This window comes from Pseudopipra pipra, chromosome 20 (assembly GCF_036250125.1).
Source record: "Pseudopipra pipra isolate bDixPip1 chromosome 20, bDixPip1.hap1, whole genome shotgun sequence".
Taxonomy (NCBI): Eukaryota; Metazoa; Chordata; class Aves; order Passeriformes; family Pipridae; genus Pseudopipra; species Pseudopipra pipra.
In genome coordinates, this window is record NC_087568.1 from 5942636 (window position 1) to 5961737 (window position 19102).

The following is a 19102-nucleotide window of genomic DNA, read 5'->3' on the forward strand; positions in this document are numbered from 1 at the left end:
GGGGGCTCCACCTGCGAACCACAGAAACACTTAGGAATCCATCTGCCTGCACTGACAGCCCCAGGGATGCGTTTGCTTTTCCAAAATCAGACCCCCAGACGCAGCGCACAAAGAGCAAAGCCCCGCCGTGAAAATCTATTAAACCAGTTAAAAATCTAGTTTATTGTTTTACCATAGCACCTTTGGGATTTTTAAAGTGTTAAACACACAATCACAGATCTCGCAAAAAAATGATTCATTTAGGAAAGTTTTATGACAAAACAGTGCCAATGACCACATCACATCGCACATAAATAGGATATGAAAGAGAGAAACATAAAAACAAGGTTTACTTTTGCCCCCATAAGAACCGTTTAGTGGAAACAACAGGGCACTAGAGAGCACATGGATTTTAGAGATTTGACACACCAAAGACCTGATTTTCCAGGAGAAGGTTCAGGCGAATGTGATGAAGTTGAGTATCTGCAGCTGCTCCTTAATTGGCTTAAAATCAAGTCAGGATTTCATGCACATCCTGACTATGAGTGACATTCCCACCAAGACTCCAACTGAAGTAATGCTGAGGTTAAACCACAATCTTTCCTTCAAATTCAGATTGTTTTGGCTCAGTTCTGGGGATTCTGAGATTCTGTGATAATCAGGATCAGAAAATCAGAGTGAGAGGAGCAAAGCAACATTAGCATCACACTCAGAAATAAAGGTAAGTATCAGGGAGTATATAAGAATCAAGTTTAAAAAACCAAACCAAAATCATTATTTCTGATATAAAACTGTTACGAACACTGTGGTTGTGCAGGAGATAATCTCTTGTGCGTGTGGAGCCCAGGCACCTCAGTTATTTTCAGCTTCACACCTCTGGTGGGTGGAACCTCTCCCACCAGCCCATCATCCAATGTATCAATACAGTGTTCAATAGTTTAAAAAAACAGATTAAAAAACCCCCACAAACAAAATTCCCCACATCACCCCCACATGATCTTCCCAACAGAGAAATCGAATGAAAAGTGAAGTACAAAAAGAGCTCTTATAAAAATTAACACGCTCAACAAATCTCTGACAGGTTTCAAGAGCTGAAAGCATCAGTTCCTTATAGGATGAAAATGATCTTTTCCATCTTCTGCAAAACCACTTGGTTTTGGGGCTCAGTTGATGGTGTAACACCAACCTCTAATGCCAAACTGGCATTGCTGATACCCCCCGTTTTGGTCAGGTACCACCATCATTATATTGTCTCATGCTGCTAGGAGGTCTCCTGACAGTGACCCTGGAATACCATCCTGATTTCTGTCTCAATATGGCTTTGAAACAACATTCCTTCTGTGCTTGGAAGAGGTGCAAGGGGAGCGTTGCCCTCAGAGAGGAGAGCGAGAGCGGCCGGGGAAGCTCAGCACGGCACCTTCCCTAAAAACGTTGTCATAGGAAGACTTGAGGAACTGGACATAGTTCTGCATGCTCCGGTTGGTGCTCTCCGACTGCTCCAGCCGATCCTTCAGGTCCTGGAGGCGGCTTTCGTACCGGCGCTGGGCCTACACGGGGGAGCACAAAGCACAGCCTGAGAGACAGCAACATCCACCCTGCTCACGTTAAACTGCTCCCCCAAAATGCTAAGGAGAGCCAGAATTAGCACAGCAGGAGATGGCATTGCCATAGATGGAGCTGTGATATTTATAAATTGTTCTGCTCATTTCCAACTCCATTCAGCAACATGCTGATAAAAACAGGAGACAACGTGGCTAATCAGTCGGGCTTTTAAAACTCATTAGCTGTAGTTATGAGGAATTAAACACACTCTTTTCTGAAAAGCAACTTGACCTGATCCATGAGCCAACACAACTCCAAGTAAAACTCAAGCAAGCAAGCAGGTAAATAGGAATCATGACAGATTCCCAGCCTTTCTTCTAGAGAAAATCCTTTCCTCTAAAAGAGAAATTACATTCTCTCTCAGGTAACCAAAATGAAGTTGAAATCTGTCCATGATACCTGGTGCAAATCTCATTTGAACATAAGGAAGGTCTGATTCTTCTCTTGCACACACATAACTTTACATCAGGTTCATTCAGGCTATTGTACTCTCATTTGCCCATCACTTATTGCACGCTCCTGAATCAGTGACACAGCAGGGGTGTCCTGTCACACATCTGTCATGGACACACACACCAGCATGTCACATTCAGGCACAGCTCTGCATGACCTCTGCAGCACATCCAGAGGACTTGGTTTATGGGCTCCAGTGGCTGCCAGGACACCACCAGCACACCAGGAATATCCCCCACAGGTCACTCACATCCTCTTTGCTCCGACGCAACTGGTTCAGCTCTGTTTTAGTCCGACTCAGCTGGGTCTCCAAATCCAAGAGCTTGGACTGGGCTGCCCTCTCTCTAGAGATTGCTCGTTCTCGAGTTTGTTCCACCTACATACAACAATAACTGTTAAAGGGCTGGCTATGCAAGAATGTTTTTTCCTACCCCATTGCCCACAAAAGCCCTATAAAGCTTAACTGACACATTCTCATACACAAGCAGCAGCTCAACCTTGTGCTTTTTTCTTTCCTATTGCAAACTGAGTTAAGTTTTTCAACCTTTTAAGTGCTGACAAACAGCACTAGCACATTATTTGTATTTCACTGAACACAATGATTCTAATGGTTTTGGTTATAAGCTGAGGAGGTACTTTCAGCATTCTCGCTGTTCCCCTTTCACAGCCTGGGTACCTTTGGGTGAATTTCCAAACAGGAGGAACTACTCACTTGTTTTTTGGCATCATCAATGGCCATCTCCAGCTGCCGTGCCAAGGAGCTGCACTCCCGGGTCTTCTCCTCCAACCGCAGCTGGCACTGGTGGATCGACTCCTCACGCTTTGCTATGACCTGAAGGAATTCTATGTTCTGGGCATTCGTGGTCTCTAGTTTTCTAGTTTAAGACAATAAGGGAAGGAAACCTATTCATTTTAAATGGAGTGTGTTTCAGTCTGCCTTTTTGTCAGGTCCTGACTCCTCTGGTAAGAGATTCCATTCCCCACATAAAGGTGAGAGCCCCAAGAAACGCTTCTCCGGTCCTCAAACCGAAATTTCTAAGACTGAAGAACCTGCAGAGTACCCACATACCTGCATCTTCTCAGACACTGTCACTGAAAGTAATTTATAAACATGGGTCAAAATATTGAAATACTGTAATATGTAGTAACCTCAAAACTGCCAGGCTAGATTGGACAAGGAGCTGCTTTCTCCTCTGTCTAAGCCATCATCCTGTCTAACAACATTCACAGCAGGTGCTGCTGTAAAAACATGTAACTCTCAGTGGACAGCTACTGATTAGAGATCCTTGTGGGATAAGCAAATGCACAGAATCCTGGAGGCATGTGAGGAACCAGAACAAGACTGAAGCTGTTTCAATCCCCTGTAAAAACAATGGAAATGAAAGGTTAAAAAGGCAAGAGACCCTAATATTTCTAACCTTTCTAGCTCCTCCACCTTCAAGGTGAGTTGCTTTTTCTCCTCCTGGGCAGACTGATATCTCTCTCTTGTCATCTCCATTTTGTCCCCCTGGAGCTCAATCTAAAAATTACAGGAATTAATTACTTCACAGAGTAGTCACTACAGACACATGACCAACCACCTAAAAGATATGAGCTCTCAGAAGGAAACATGCTCAATTCATTATCTCTGGAGAGCTTCAGAAAAGGAACACTGGACAGAAAAGCACTAAACATCCATTTTGCTAGTCCTTCCAGTTAAAGTCTTGAAAGGTATGGAAAAACTCTTCCAAAAGAAAAGCCAGGCCTGTAAATTCCTGCAAGCACAGCCAAGCACACACACATGAACAGCAGCCATAAACATGCCAGCAACCCACAAAGGCATCAGAGCCCGAAACACCAGGAAGGTTTATAATTCCAAACCAAGCAGACTAAAGTGGTCAGACAGAGATCATGGGCTGGGTCTTGAGGCACAGCTGTAGAAATCATCCCTGTCTGAAATTGTCCTCCAACACCTACAGTCTTCCTGGGGACACCAAAAAGGGACTGGGAAAACAACATGAAATCAGAGTGAGAAAACAAGGTTTGGACAGCACCATCAGCAGCAAACCACGGGAGGAAAAGCTGACGAGGATGGAAGTAACAGAAGCAAGCGCTGGCATTAGCAAGTGCTGTCACTGCAGCTATTCATGTCCCAATGAGATGCTTCACCAGGGCACGAGAAACCTTTCAGATCTTAAGGAATGCTACCAGCAAAGCCATTAACTTCTTGCACAAAGACATGGCACACACCTTTATTTTGCAGTGCACGTTTAATCTTTTCAAAAAGAGACGAGAATAGAGACGAAGTTTGAACCTTGCTGTGATTACAAAGCCATCTTGGTCTCACAGTGGTGTGCACTGGTACGTCTCATAGTTGAGGTGTGCACTGGTACGGGTACTTTCTGCCAGTCCCTTACCAGTTGACGGAGATCTGCAATCATGGCACACAGGTCCGTGTTCTTCTTCTCATAACTCTGGAGCTGCTCGTGACACTGCGCCAGCTGTGTCTCCGTGTACTTCAGGATCTCAGGCAGCTTCTCCAGTTCAGCAAGCTGGCTCTGGAACTTCTTCCGTGTCTGTAATCAAAGAAGAAAACATGAGGAACTTTCCAATGTTCCTAAGGTCAAGACTAGAAAATTTCTCAACTTCAATGAAGCTTTGTTAGTCCACAACTGTGATGACACGCTGTGGATGTTTGGCCAGTGTTGGAGTTCAAAGCCTAAGGTCTTCTCCTACTCCAAAAGGCTTTCACTGAGGGTGTGGCATTCCCTATGGATGGTGTGAGAAGGAGTATTTTAGATACTGGGCTTCAATTTTACTGGAAGTACAAGGTCTTTTTTTGAAGCCAGCTGTGTCACATCAGACCAAAAAAACTAATGGAAAAGGCAAACTCCAAATAAGCCTTTTATTTCCTATTCACAGCTGTTTCTCACTACATTCAGAACACTAGATCCATGAATGTCTATAACATATGACTTTAGAGGAATAGTTACCTGTTCAAGCTCCTGAGTCATTTCGTCCCTTATTGCCTTTCTCTCTTTTTCAGCCCTCTCCAGTCTTGCTGCCAGTTCATCCGCTTCCTCTCGGGCCTTCAATGCCTGGAAATTCAAAAAAACCCACAGACTTTATCTATCATAGTTATATATATATATATCTATTTATACATAGTTATCTGTTATATATATAGCAATGCCTTGGAGTAACTAAAACTGCTCGATTTGGATGGTTAAGGAATTACAGAATAAGCCCTGGTGGAGGGCCATGCCCACCTGTGCTTTGTAGGATTCAATCATCCCCTCGTAGTTCCTGACAGCGTTCTGGAGCTGCTGCACTTCCATCTGCGCTTGGTTCAATTTGTCCTCCATTGGGCCAAGAGCAGCCTGAAAAAAAGCAAACATATTCCACTGAGTGCTTGGAAGTACCTGCCACATGAGCTGTCTAATGTTGTCTAGACTAAGAAAATAGACTTTTGTCCATGCAAATTGCCAAAACTGTCCAGACTTCAGTGGATTGCCAAATTTACATCAGCAGTGCACAGGGGTTTGGGATGGACGTGCAACCTTTCCATTTCCAGTATCTGTGCTACTTGGAATAGGGACAAATTATTTTGATAAATTTCTAGCTTTTCAAGAAGAAAATTATGTAGGTCATCCACAAGATCACAAGAGACAAAGAGGAGAAATACGCCGGCCATTTTTTTCATTCTGGAGATTATTGTTCTCTTTGTTTGTTCCCTGGTCATCAGCACAAAGATGTAAGGACAAGATTTAAGATCCCAGCTAGAAGTAACAGTACTTGGACTGCAGATACTCCTAGCCAAAATGTGGAAGAAACACAGTTTTCCCACATTGTACACTTCCTTTGGCTCCTCCCAGCACACCTGCCCTGTCATACTCAGGTTATATGAAACTGGTTTGAAACCAAATAGGAGCAATGGGTGCAATTCAACTCTGTCCTCAGCAGCCAAGCAAGCTGTTACAATTTCTCCTTCTTTTCCTCCCACCATTCCATCTTCAAACCCTCAGAGTCACTGACCTTTAGTCTTTCATTATCCTTTCTTAAAGAATTGGCCTCTCCAGCCTGTTGATGCAGTTTATCCATCAAATTTTGTCTGTCATCCCGCATTTTTTCCTCCAACTTTGCCAGTTGTTCCATCAAGTCTGCAACACGGCTGCCACACAGAGAGAAAATTAATTCTTAAGTGACAAGAATAAGACTCTTAACCCTTGAAAACTAGCTTCAGAAACATGGCTTTTCCCTACCCTTTCATCTTCCTCCTCCAGTCAAGTATGCACATTTCCTATTACACTGTTCTACCTCAATCTTTTTATATCTCCTAGAATTTAACTGGAGTTGTCCCCCTGGAGCTCAAAAGAATTGTTTAAAGATACACAGGATAAAGAGGTGCCTCTCTCATCTCACATCTACCTACTTTTTCCTGCAGCAACAACTGTACTGCAGTGATACTAACACATTTACTTACCTTCACAACAAAATTTGCATCAACTATACCGCTTATCTCTTTTAATATCTTCCATTCAAGTTTCTCAAACAGATCTCAAAAGAAAAATAACCTTAATTCTTTCAAAGCATTACAAAATGGCAAAGGAACAGAGTTTTAAGGGTCAGCAAACCCTTAATGACTCTGCCTTTGCTGTGGCAGAAGTCGCATCTCTCTCTCCACCTCTCCAAACTCTGCTCTAGCCCTTAGGCAGTGCTGGTTTTGCTTGGTTAAATTAATCCAATTAAACTATTCATTTCAGTGCTATTATTCAATTGAATGCAATTAAATTATCCTTGAACTTTGAGCTCATGCCCCCCTCATGCTTCCCTCCCCACACTGATTTTATTCTAACCTGTTCAGTCCAACAACTTCCATTTCGAGGTCACCCTTGTCCTTCACTGCTTTGTTGCAGCGATTCCTCCAGGACTCGAGATTGGACCGGGCCTCAGCAATACAGTTGTCCTGTCAGACATGGAAAATACATGAGGAAAAGAGGACAAAAAACCTCCCTGGATGTGGGATATGCAGACAATACACAGAGATGTCCTTAACTTCGGACAAGCAGTGACAGCTGAGCAAACTGGATTTGTTCTAAACTTGGCATAAATGGGCCAAGGCATGAAGACAGAAATAAATCTCATTAGTTGGAAGCAGAGAATCTCCCCAGGGCTGCTACCAGAAGTCAAGAATTTAGAAGCATGACCTGAAAGGAGGCCTCTCCCCCTGATTTAGAGGTACCTTTTCTGCCAGCTGGGCAGTGAGTTTCTGCACATACTCCTCACTCCGCTCCGCCCTCTCCTTCTGTGCACGGACAGCTTTCTTCAGGGCCTCCTTATCAGCATCTCCCTTATTCCTCAGCTCTTTCAGCTGGTCCATGACAAGTTCCAAATCTGCCCTCAGCTGAGCTTCATTGCGCTCCAGATTCTGCGGGGGGAACAAAACACACCACATGGAATTACGCCTGCATATCACACCTGCAAAGCCAAAGCAGCAACTAACTTCCTCGGAATGGTGGTGAGAGCCAGGCACAAATGCCCAGCCTTCAGCCTGGAGGTATCTGCAATCAGGTTTCACCTACACAATCCTGTCCTAATGCTAAGAGATGGCAGTATAACGTCTTCCTTTTATGACAAGACTCTTCCTTTCTTTCATAAGCTGCTCCCTAAAATACTGATTTCCTCTCCTGACCAAAATAAATACTGGTCTAACAGTCTTTAGATCTACCTGAGAACACTCTTTTTATTAATTGAAATGTTTGCATATAATAACGTTGCTTTATGCAGCTATTACTTAAAACAGATTAAAGCTCCTCTAAACCATTAACACATTTATGTTCCTCATAACATCATCCCAACACCAACAGATATGTTAAATATAAAACTCTGAACAAAATAAACCAGAGGAACTTTCTCCTCCTCATTAATACTATAGAAAACATGCATGAGTGTGATCAAACTGAAACTCATGGCACAGCATTTTTCCCAGAAAGCAAATTAAATAGTTTTCAATTTGCCTTGATGCTTGACTAAACCAAAGTCATCTTTTAAATAACTATGTAGTAATTAACTCAATAAAAAGAAAATCTAATTAATGCACATAGACCTTAAGGCTAAGATTTTGCCTTATGCATCAAAGGTGAGAAGATTTCTCTTCTCTTATTTAATTGGAAAACGATGCTGTGTGTTAAGTGTCACAAAAATCACCAGCCAATATTTCAATCAACCAGACTCCAGTGAGATGTTGGTGCTACTTCCCTGGTCAGTTGATTCAGCTCAAGAGGGTAAAGGAAGAGCCAGTCCCCAGGGAGCAGGGCAGACATACCCGGAGATGTGTAACCAGACGGTTGTTCTCAGATTCTTTGCTTCGCAGCTGGGCTTGAAAATGGGCTTTCACATTCTCCAAAGTTTTGGTGAGTTCAGCAACTTTCCTTGCCTGATCCTAGATAAGAAGGAACAAGACACACATCTAATAGAAGAAACACTTCACAATATGCCATAGCCTCAGATTTCTTCACTGAATGGTCTCCAGCCACCTCCACTTTCCTCAGAGGGACCCTCACAGCTCTCTTAGTCCAACAAATGGGGAACAAATGAGCAGCCATTTATTCTACAACAGATGTGAATGACCGGCCTGAAAGACACATTCTAGGGTAAAATATTCTTCATATTTGATCTCTTCCATTGCACCCCCCTTTTACTTCCTAACCAGAGGAACAGACTGGATTTTGTCATTGGGAATCAACAGGACCTTAAACAGAATGGCAATTCAGAGCCCAAGCCCAAAGGGAATTCTACATATCCATCCTTGTGACAGGTGTCTTATTAGCAGAATATGGAGCCCACAACTGTGTGGGAGTTGGCATCTGTCTGTCTATTTTTATAAGCAAGCCAGTCATCTGATCTGTTAAAAAGTAAGTCTGCAAACACAACCCCATATTTTGGACTGTCTGTGGTTCTACAGAACTGGAATGTGGCGAAGAGAGGGACAAACAGAAAAAGGAAACTACCTTTTCTGCCTGTATCTGAAGAGTGAGGCTGTCCACTTCTTTTTCTTTCTCCTGAAGCTTGATTTGAAGTTGCTGGAAAAACAAACACCATTCAGATGTTCAGTAACAAACTCATTTAGGATGGCAGGTGGAAGGCAAGAGCTGTAACTGCCTCCTTCCCAAGGCCCTCTAATCCATGGCACTGTCTGGTATCCACAACAACAGCATCCTCATCCCCAGAAAAACAGGCTGCATTCTCCTCAAGCAGGAATCAAGAGGGATACACATATATATGCGTAACAGGGTATAGGATACCCAGTCAAGAAAGGATCTGACAGGACACACACTCCACAGACTGAAAAGGGCATTACCTATGTCCACAGCAGGTTTTATAACTTCTGGCAATAAATAAACTCTGGTCTCAGTTCACAAATAAAGAAATGAATAAAAACTGGCACAAGGTCACTCACTCATTCAGTGACAGAAGCTGACACAAAAAGCTGTCCCCACTCTAAGCTCCATATTTCAAAGGCAATGAAAATCTATCCACTTTGAAATGCAGATTGTTAATCAGAGGAGAAATGTAGTAGCTCTGATTATCACCAAAGCTAAAATAAGTTTTTACTGGTCTAAAAGGCACTACTGTAAGATTTGACAGCCAAACACAAGACAAAGAATGGCTTGTCATTTTAGATCTCTCTGCTTTATAATTAAAAACGAAAAAAAAAAAAAAGAGTGTGGTGTGCTTACCATGTTCTCTGCATCTGACTCAGCCAGTCTTTTCAGCAGCACTGCTTGTCGATCCAGGATCTTCTGGTTCTCTTTCTACAAAAGAAATATATGAGAAAAATTGTTAACTAAAAAAATTTTATACAGATTCTTTAAATGGAATTGGGCAAATCAACCATTTCCTCCCAGTTACAGCACTAATTCTTAGGAGATATCCAGAAGCATCAAATATGCTAAATATTTAATGTATCATTATCCATGTCAGAAAGCTTTTCCACTTCTCCATCAAAGGTTAAAATACAAAGCATGATGGCAATGTAAGATCTTTCTGAACTCTCCCACCACTCAGGGACAGTCATGTGGAAGAATTCAGACCTTTTATCCAGCCTCACTGGTGGCTGAGATAACTGTTACCATCACCCTGCTTTTGCTGAAATGGAATATAAACAACAGAAAGAATAGCAATTTCATTTCTGCAGTGCTCTTATAAGCAATACAGAGTTGTTCTGTACAAGCAGCACAGAATTGTTTACAATTTCTCTGTTATTGCTCTCAGAGTCTACCAAAATAAAGTTCTGAATATCCTTAGGCTCCCATTAGCTGAGGCCACATCAAGTCCTCATTCTCCAAGCAATGCAAGTGCAGCAGAAACATTTGAGACCAGCAGGATCAGCAGATACAGCTGGATCCAGAGGAGACAGAGCTGGCAACACAGCAGTACCTGAAACTTTTAATACAAAAACTCAGAGGCTCTAACATCCTCACAGGAGGAAAGTCAGTCTTGCTCTGTGAAGTATGATAAAGAAAAAAATCAAAAAAACCCCCTATTCAACATTTATAGGTTGACAGGGTCAACAGCAGGGCTGGGAAAAAGAATTAAAAAGCTTTCAAACTCAAAATTCTATTTCAGCCACGAGACAACAGAGCCTCCTGTGATGAGCCAGGTGCTCACCTCCCGGTTCTGCTGCTCTGCCAGGAGCTCTCGGAGTGTCCGGTTGGTTTCTTCAAAGGTGCTCAACTTCTGGAGCAGAAGCTCTTTTTGTCTCGTCAGAGCACTAATGTCAGTGGTGCTCATGTGTTTCTCCTGGAGGAAAAACGAACGAAACCCCAAATAAACAAACCAAACAATCAAAACAGAAACAAAACCTAAGCCCCCCAAATAAACAAAACACACAAAACCAAAGTGAAATAAATGTTTACATGGAATAAGTGCATTAAACCAATACCAGCATGAGCAGTGCAACAGTCAGCACCATGTGTGCAGAAGGTGCTGCAAGGAAACACCCCACTTCCAAACCAAACTAGCAAGCACCTTAAGGATGTTAAATCCCTCCCCTTTTCCTTACATTTTGCTTCATCATTACATTTTTAAGACAACTATATAACGGGATAAAACGTAGTAAAGGCAAGAAAAAGGACGACACCTACAATGTTGAGTCTCCCAATGGTATTTTTCAGGGCATGGATCTGCCTGGCAGCTGCTGCTCCGTCCCTTTCTGCATCACTCAGCTTGGACATCAAACACTCCTTCTCCTGCTGCAAGCATTCTTTCTGTAGCCTGCAAAGAGAATTCAGCCATCAGAGAAACAAGAAGCTTTGGCAGCTGTACCAGCCACTATTGATATACAGTTGATTGGGTTAAAGCTCATAAAATCCCCCAAATCAGAGGATAAAAGCTCTAAACACAGACTACCTAAGATTTACCCTCTTTCAGCATGGAAGTTTTTTTGAAAGAAGGCAGTAAGCAGACACAAGGAGCTTCCTAGGATCATAGCCATGAAACAGGAATTTAGAGGGGACAAATCAGGCTTATACCAAAGCCTGCACACACTACTAAACCCAAAACACAATGCTGTGCTTTTCCTGGGCACTTGGGCCAAATCAGAAATAAGACTCCAAAAGGCCGAGCATGAAACAGAAAAGCACACCAAGATATAGAGCTCAAAGTTTTTAGCCAGGGCTTGTAATCTCAGAAGCATTCACAGAGCTTTCTGAAAAAGGAATACACAGTATTAACTTCCAAGTGATCTTTCTTAAGGAAAAAATAAAACTAACTTTCTTAAAACACTAGTGTCCCCCTGGAGACACAAACTTCCCCAATTCTTTAGATACAAAGCAGGTGCAAAAATGTCACACTTTCAGACCTTTGGGGTCACCAAGAAAAAACCCCATGGTTCAGTCCTCTCAAGGTCTGTCATTCCTGTCTCTGCATGATTTTCATTAAAGTCAAAAATTCTCTTCTAGTTTTCAGCTCCATGTTTATAAATTTATTGTTCTCCTAGTGGTTCAAACAGAATCTCTTAACTTTCAAAATACTAATTGCAGAGCTAGGATGACCCTCCAATAGGCCATACAAGCCAACTGCTCTCAGGTTCCTCTCAGAGTGTTTTTTTCAATGCCAAAATTCATGCTAGAGCCCTTCTCTGCAGCTACTGCAATCTGGAGATCCCTTTCTCAAAGGTGACAAAAAATCAGAGTGCATCAGTTCTTCAGCAGCAACTACGACCTCAGATCATGTCAGCAATAAAGGGAGGTGCCCTGTGAGTGCCACAAGTGCAGGAACAGCAAGAACAGGAGCTTTCTTACAGAGTCAGGTCCTTCTCCTCCTTTATGCGCTCGATGTTGCGCCTGAGCCGCGTGTTCTCGTGTTCTGTTTCCACCAGTTCTTGTGTGACCTCGTTCAGTTCTTCCTTCTGCTCCTCCAGGAGACGCTTTGTCATTTGCTCCTGTTCCTCCATTTTCTGCAGCTTGACCTGAAGATATTGAAACAAAACTTAAACCAGGTGCTTTTGAAGCAATACACAGAATCCACATCCCAAACAATGAACCTTTTACATTCAATTAACTTATGGAAAGTATATTACAAAAAAGTATCTTCTCCCAGGTAACAAGTGACAGGACAAGAGGAAATGGCCTCAAGCTGTGCCAGGGGAGGTTCAGGTTGGACATCAGGATGAATTTCTTCACTGAAAGAGTTGTCAGGTATCGGAAGGGGCTGCCCAGGGAGGTGGTGGAGTCACCATCCCTGGAGGTGTTCAAGGAGCAACTGGATGTGGCACTCAGAGCTCTGGTCTGGTTGACAAGGTGTGATCAGTCAAAGGTTGGACTCGATCTTGGAGGTCTTTTCCAACCTTAATGATTCTATGATCTAAAACTGATTTTTGTTTTACCATCATGCAAGTAATTCCATTAAATTCTGTAGCATAAATAAAATGGAAAACACTTGATATAAGAATCTACTTGACTCAAATCCTATTCTTAGGATTTCTTGTTCACTGATTTGAACTTCACATAGTTTTGAGTAAAATAATAACCCAAGATTTGCTACCCTTGAGGTTAACTTGAAGCTAAAAACGCAGTTTGTCCTCCCCAGGACACATCTCATGAGACCTGGGAACATCCCCTATTCCTTTTTTAAGTGGTACAAGTACATAAGAGCCTATTTATCTGGAAAACACATCACTGGGTTGCACATTTGGAAACGGCATCAGAAGAAACAATCTTGTTGAATAAGGGGGCTTTTTTGACAATAAAACATCAACACATCATATTTTTCACTTTCTGGAGTGACCAGTTTGCAGATTTTGGGCTTGGGCAAAAGAGAGATTATTTGGAAACTAAAGTACAGTTATTATTAAACGAATAATGTTTTGAAATGCTTCATAGTGCAGCTTAGGGCATTTCTCACTAGGACAGCTCAGCTCTTCTAAACAATTCAGATGGATTTTTGGTCTTAAAGCAAGCTTATAACAGCGGAGGGGGGCCCTTCCTTTGAACCAAGACTTGACTCCAGCCTCCTCTTGTCAAAGGATCAGCTACATAGCCAAGTCAGCAGGGCTTTACACTGTCTCCTCACCTCTTTCTTCAGCGTTCCCACCATGTTCATCAGGCTGTCTATCTTCTTTTCATACTTGTTCATTTGGGAGCAAGCAGCATCGTCGTCATCCGTGGAGAGGTCGCTCAGGCGCAGCACCGACTGCATTCTTTCGGAATCTGGTGTGACTTCGAGGCGTTGACTTGATTCCTGGCAGAAAATAAAGGGTATCATTCTTTTAGTGTAACATTATAAATAGTATTTAAGATAGTATCTTAAATAGTGTTCTACACCTAACTTTGCCAAAACCAAAGACCCGGTCAACATCACTGCAGCGAGGGTAGTAAAGAAAAAAAACCACTTGTAAACAGCTCTTCCATTTCCATGTGGGAAAGCTCAAGAATGCAGAAAGAGGACAACAGAGAAAGAAGAAAAACTAGTCAAAGCTCAAATCCTCATCTAAGACATGCCAGGAATACAGCAGGCAAAACCATCAACCATGAGAAAGAAAACATTACACAACGCCACACAAATGCTCTGTGCTTTTGAGGAGACTGAGACCAGTAGGCCCTCCCTGAGCCTCCACATGAGATTTGAAGGGCACTAATAAAACTACAATAAAGAAATAAATGTGTCTGGCTTCTAGAGCCAGAAAAGCACAATATGGCCACAGGCTGGTAACTAATTCCCATTTTTTCTATATTAAAAAGTGAAAAGGATTTATAGAAGACACTTTAAAGAGCTGGTAGGTCACAGCAGCCTCCTTTCAGATCTGCCCAGCTCTCTCACTACACAACTGCTCTCTTCATTCTCAGATAAACCTGAAAGTTTGTTTTAAAGAGCAAAACCAGCTGTACCTCCCATTTCAAGGTGGTATCACGGGCACGTGCTTTGCCCGGAGGCATCCATGGGGCCTTAGTTTTCACCCGGACGGCTCGCACACCATCCCCTTTTCTTGGTTTCTGCTTCTGCTAAAGAAGGAGAAAATAAAATAAATTACAGACTTTTAAAGAACGATTCACGGTTTTTAGTGCTGCAAAACCAAATGAAAGATCATTCACATAAAAATATCAATAGTATTTCACAGGATGCATCAGGTGAGATGAGGCAGCAGCCACCAGAGGAAGGTGACATCAGCCAGAAGGAAAGATTACTGTGCACTCAGCTGAGAGTATGGCTGGAGGTGGGACATGAGAGGTGCCTGGGAGATCCCTTCTCCATCCCAGATTTATCTCACAGAAGAGCAGCTGTATCATTTGACACCATGATTGATCGTGGAAAGCCCCTGAAGTGTTTTCCCCACTCCCCAGACCAACATTTATTTGTACTGAACTCGAGCGGCTCTGATTGAAGCAAAAAAAAAGTGGTTTTGCACAATTCTAACCTTGGAGAAAAATCAGGCATTCTAAACATTTCCTACTGGTAATTATTTAACAGGAGTCACAGATTTCACTGTCATTTCATCCCATTATGAAATTTGCCACCAGCAACAAACACAAAATAAACAGAGGACTTAGAGCAGGATGTCTGCAGATAAGGAAAAATGAGCTAGCAACTTCCAGCACCTTTTTAGAACAACTTTCCATAAATACTCAGCTACAAAGGAGGATATGGGATAGCTGGAACCTCAACTTCAGTACTGCCTTCTGCCTCCTGTGGATAAGGATGGGAAAAGATTCTCTTTGCTGCAGAACTCAGTGGACAGAGAAAGGTGCTTAATGCTAGAAGATGGTTTGAATCCAGACTCTTTTTCTAAGCACATTTTTTTGAATACAATCAAGATGCTATTTGAAATGCCTAAGTATTACCTCTCCCCAAACCTTTCCTACAAAAATAGGAACACAGCCAAAGAAATAACATTATCAGGACACAAATCCAGGAAATAAAAGGAAAAACAAACATCCTCCAAACTATATCACGTTGGAAACAACACTCCTCACAAGAACATGGAAAGTAACAATACATTCTATATCATACTGAAATCATCTCAAACACAGAAAATGTGTCACTACAAATTCACCACTGGATATGAATTCAAGTCTTACAATTCTAGCACAACAGCAAAACAGACCTGGAAGATTTTGTGATGCTTCTAAGGCCATTCACCTTCCTCTTTGCAGCCCTTACAAACAACCAGGTGCACACTCCTACCTGGCATTGTGCAGGTGTGGTTTTCTGCCCCTTTTTAATATGGACATGGACAGGGGTGTTTTCATCCACATGGACGTGCAAAGGGGGAGATGAGGAACGGTTCTTCATGGCTCTTCTCCCACAAACGGGAAAGGGAAATACAATGAAGGGAAACCTGTGAATAAGGAAACTGGAAATAACAACATTTCCCTCTGTGCCAGAGAGGAACAACGGCCAACCTTGGTTAACATTTGAGCTTTCTTTCAGTAGCATCTGCCATTTTGAACCGCACACTACCTTTCTGCAAAGCTAGGAATAACATAAACAATTCCTCTGCTTCAAGTATTTTCTGCTTTTAACCTGGTTATTGAAGAGCAAACACAGCTGGATTGATAGTAGGTGTCCGTAAGAGTCATTGGAGATCAAGTTCTTAAAGCAAGCAAGCAAATCAAGGATTCCCACAACCAACAAAATCTGATTGCAAAGAGAAATTGAAAGGGGAGAGGACAATAAATTTAACGATTAAGAAAAATCAACAGGAAACCATCAGACTACTCCATCCTGGAACTCTGAACCTGTAAACTCCTTCATACATGCTTAAGTGTCTTTTTGAAGCAAAAAAACCCCTTAAAAGCCTTTGGGTCACAGCATTTCTTTAATCTCCAGAAAAACACCTTAACCAATACCTGACACAACACAGAAAAGCCTAGAGACGTAAGGTTCAAGTCATCATCTCGGAGCTCAATGCCTCAGTTGATGTAATGGCATAATGCAATTGCAAATCTTACACAGATCCACCAGCAGCACTAATCTGATTCTGGCAAAAAGGATTTTGTCAGCCCAGGTAAAGTTACTTACAGTCACTCTCAAGCTTTTGAGTTTTTTGGACACTGTGTTTGGTCCAGAGGTTGTAGTCGATTCCTCATTGAGGGATGAGACACACCTGATACAGAAATAATAAAATGAGTAAGAGGAAAAGATACCGATTTCTGAACATCCTTTTGATTTAAGGCAACACACAGGCATAAACACATCAAATGTATGAACCCAAACAGCAAAAGTTGGCGTGTTGTGGCTTCCTCTGACAAACACGGGATGAGGGAAGGACCGAGGCTGTAACTCCTCATGCACTGATGATGAAAACTGGTTTAAACAATACAAATGTTTTGTACCATTACATGATGGCATCACTCAGCTATAAACCTCCAAATTCTAACTGCAATTTTTAAGGGACACAGCAGTACTTCCCTTAACTCAGGATCAGGAAGCGACAGCTTTCTGAAGGAACAGGATTCCCCAGCTTCCAGCTATGAACAACTCCAAACACCGCCGGGTGTTTGAATCATCTCTTTTTTTTTTTTTGTCCAGGGAAGGGCTGAACCCTCCGCAGGCCCAGCACTGACGGAGCTTTCGAATCACCGCGAGCGAAACCCAGACGCTGTCACCGCGCCCGCCTGGCAACAAGGCTCACTCCGGAGTTTAATTCCTCCTGCCGGCCCTGGAGGGTTTCCAAGGGAGCTGCGGCTCCCCCCGGCTGGCAGGGGGAGCGCTCTGAGGGCAGGGCAGGCCGCAGGGGCCGCTCCCAACGCCCGCCCGCCCCGCCCGCCGTTACCCGGAGCCCGATGGCCCCCGCAGCCCCTCCCGGGCGGGAGGGACCCCCGCAAGGCAGGCGGGAAGGGATGATTCCCGGGGCTCCGTGAGGGAACACCCACAGGGAGAGGGGACACCCACGGGGAGAGGGGAAGCCCGGCCCCGGCGCTCACCAGGTGGCCCCGCGCGGGGTCCGCGGCCACCTCAGCTCGCCCTCGGCGGCGGGGGAGCGGCGGGAGGCGGCGGCGCGGCCATGGAGCGAGGTCTGGGGCGGGTGCCCGCACCAGGGGCAGGAGGCGCGGCCGCACGGCCCGGGCCGCCGCCGCCGCCGCGCCGCCCGCGGCTCCACCATTGGGCGATTCGAACGGGCCTGAGCGGCGGTAACCGCCCCCCCCGGTAACCGCCCGCGGCTCCAGGGGCGCCGCACGAGCGCCCGAGCGGCCGCGGCAGCCCCGGGAACCACCCCGGGCACCACCCCGGGCCCGCCGCGGGGTTCTGCGGAACGGCTGCTCACCCCTGCGGGCATGTGGATGTCTGAAAATAGGATGAAACGCTGGGTTATTAAGGGGATTTTCTTCGTGTTGCCTTCGAGATGAGTTTTACTGAGGTAAAGGTACAGTTCTGGGGTGTGTGTGTGTGTGTCCCCAGCATGGAATTCTTGGAGCAAGTCCGGAGGGGACCACGAAGTTAAGAGGACTGGAGCTGGGGCTGCTCAGCCTAGAGAAGGTTGTGTGGAGACCTCACAGCAACTTTCCAGTATCTGAAGGGGCTACAGGGAAGTCAGAGAGGGACTTTTTATCAGGAACTGGAGTGATAGGACAGGAAGTAATGGGCACAAATGGAAAGAGGAGAATTTATGTTAGATATTAGGGAGAAATTCTTTACTGGGAGGGTGGTGAGACACTGGAACAGATTGCTGAGGGAGGCTGTGGATGCCCCACCCCTGACAGTGTTCAAAGCCAGGTTGGTAAGGCATTGAGTAACCTGGTCTAGTAGGAGATGTCCCTGCCCATGGCAGGGGGGGGGGATTGGGTCCATTCGAACCACTTAGCATTCTGTGATTCTATGAAAGGTGATACAAGATCCTGAAACAACCTTTATTTCATGTAATATTATCAGTATATTAGCATGATGGATATTCATCTCGAGAGGACTGATGTAGCACAGCACAGCAAGGAGAAGCAGCATCAACTGAGCCCTTGGTGCTTCAGATCCTCATCCAACATCAAACTCTCTTCCCTCTTGGGTTTAGAGACAGACACCAAAATTATCATAAAGGGTTTCTTCAACCTCCTGTCTATGCGCTTTCAATATAATGTTTTAAAACAACATTATCTGTTGGTATCGTGGAACACAAGTTTCAGTACAGAATAGTTTAAAGAAACAGTCACGGAGCAGCCACTCATCTGTTTTTACTGTAAACATTTTCCTTCTCCTCTCTATGTCAGATCATAACTGAATTTGGAACTAGTCTTACACTCAGCAAAAAAACCCCAAACCTCTATCACCACCATTGTTATACCCAATAAAGGTGCCTCCCTCAACCCCACACTGTGCAGGAAGCTGTATTAAAGACCACTTTCAGCTGCACCTGAAATATCACAACAAATCAGATTCCCTGAAACCTGCCCGTTCTTCTGGAGAAACAGAACTTGATCAAGGGGATAATTAAGGATACTGAAGTCTTGGGCTGTGCGATGTGCAACTCACATTCAAAGCTGCATTGCCTCTTACTATGACAAATGTCAGGTTCTGCAGCTGGAAAAGAAAGATATGGAGGGCCAGCACAAGGGGGAATGGCTTTGCACTGACAGAGGGCAGGGTTAGATGGGATATT

General features: G+C 43.9%; 1 protein-coding gene across 5 annotated transcripts; it reads right to left on the minus strand.

Annotated features, from left to right (window-relative positions):
* Positions 1 to 138: 138 nt before the first annotated feature.
* ODF2 (outer dense fiber of sperm tails 2) lies at positions 139 to 17632 on the minus strand. 5 transcript variants are annotated; one of them, XM_064677027.1, is made up of 20 exons: positions 17439 to 17632; positions 16534 to 16618; positions 14403 to 14513; positions 13588 to 13755; positions 12318 to 12484; positions 11160 to 11289; positions 10684 to 10815; positions 9753 to 9827; positions 9024 to 9095; positions 8339 to 8455; positions 7256 to 7441; positions 6870 to 6979; positions 6049 to 6184; positions 5283 to 5393; positions 5007 to 5111; positions 4431 to 4589; positions 3453 to 3553; positions 2747 to 2909; positions 2285 to 2410; positions 139 to 1526 (listed from the first exon to the last, which is right to left on the minus strand). In XM_064677027.1, exons 1-20 carry the CDS (start codon positions 17615 to 17617, stop codon positions 1353 to 1355), a joined length of 2607 nt encoding a protein of 868 aa, XP_064533097.1. In that variant the 5' UTR covers positions 17618 to 17632; the 3' UTR covers positions 139 to 1352. The 5 variants fall into 5 exon arrangements, with proteins under 5 accessions (XP_064533097.1, XP_064533096.1, XP_064533099.1 ...); XM_064677026.1 differs by having other exon boundaries at positions 14403 to 14516; XM_064677029.1 differs by lacking the exon at positions 17439 to 17632 and adding an exon at positions 15697 to 15850.
* Between the last annotated feature and the right edge of the window lie 1470 nt (positions 17633 to 19102).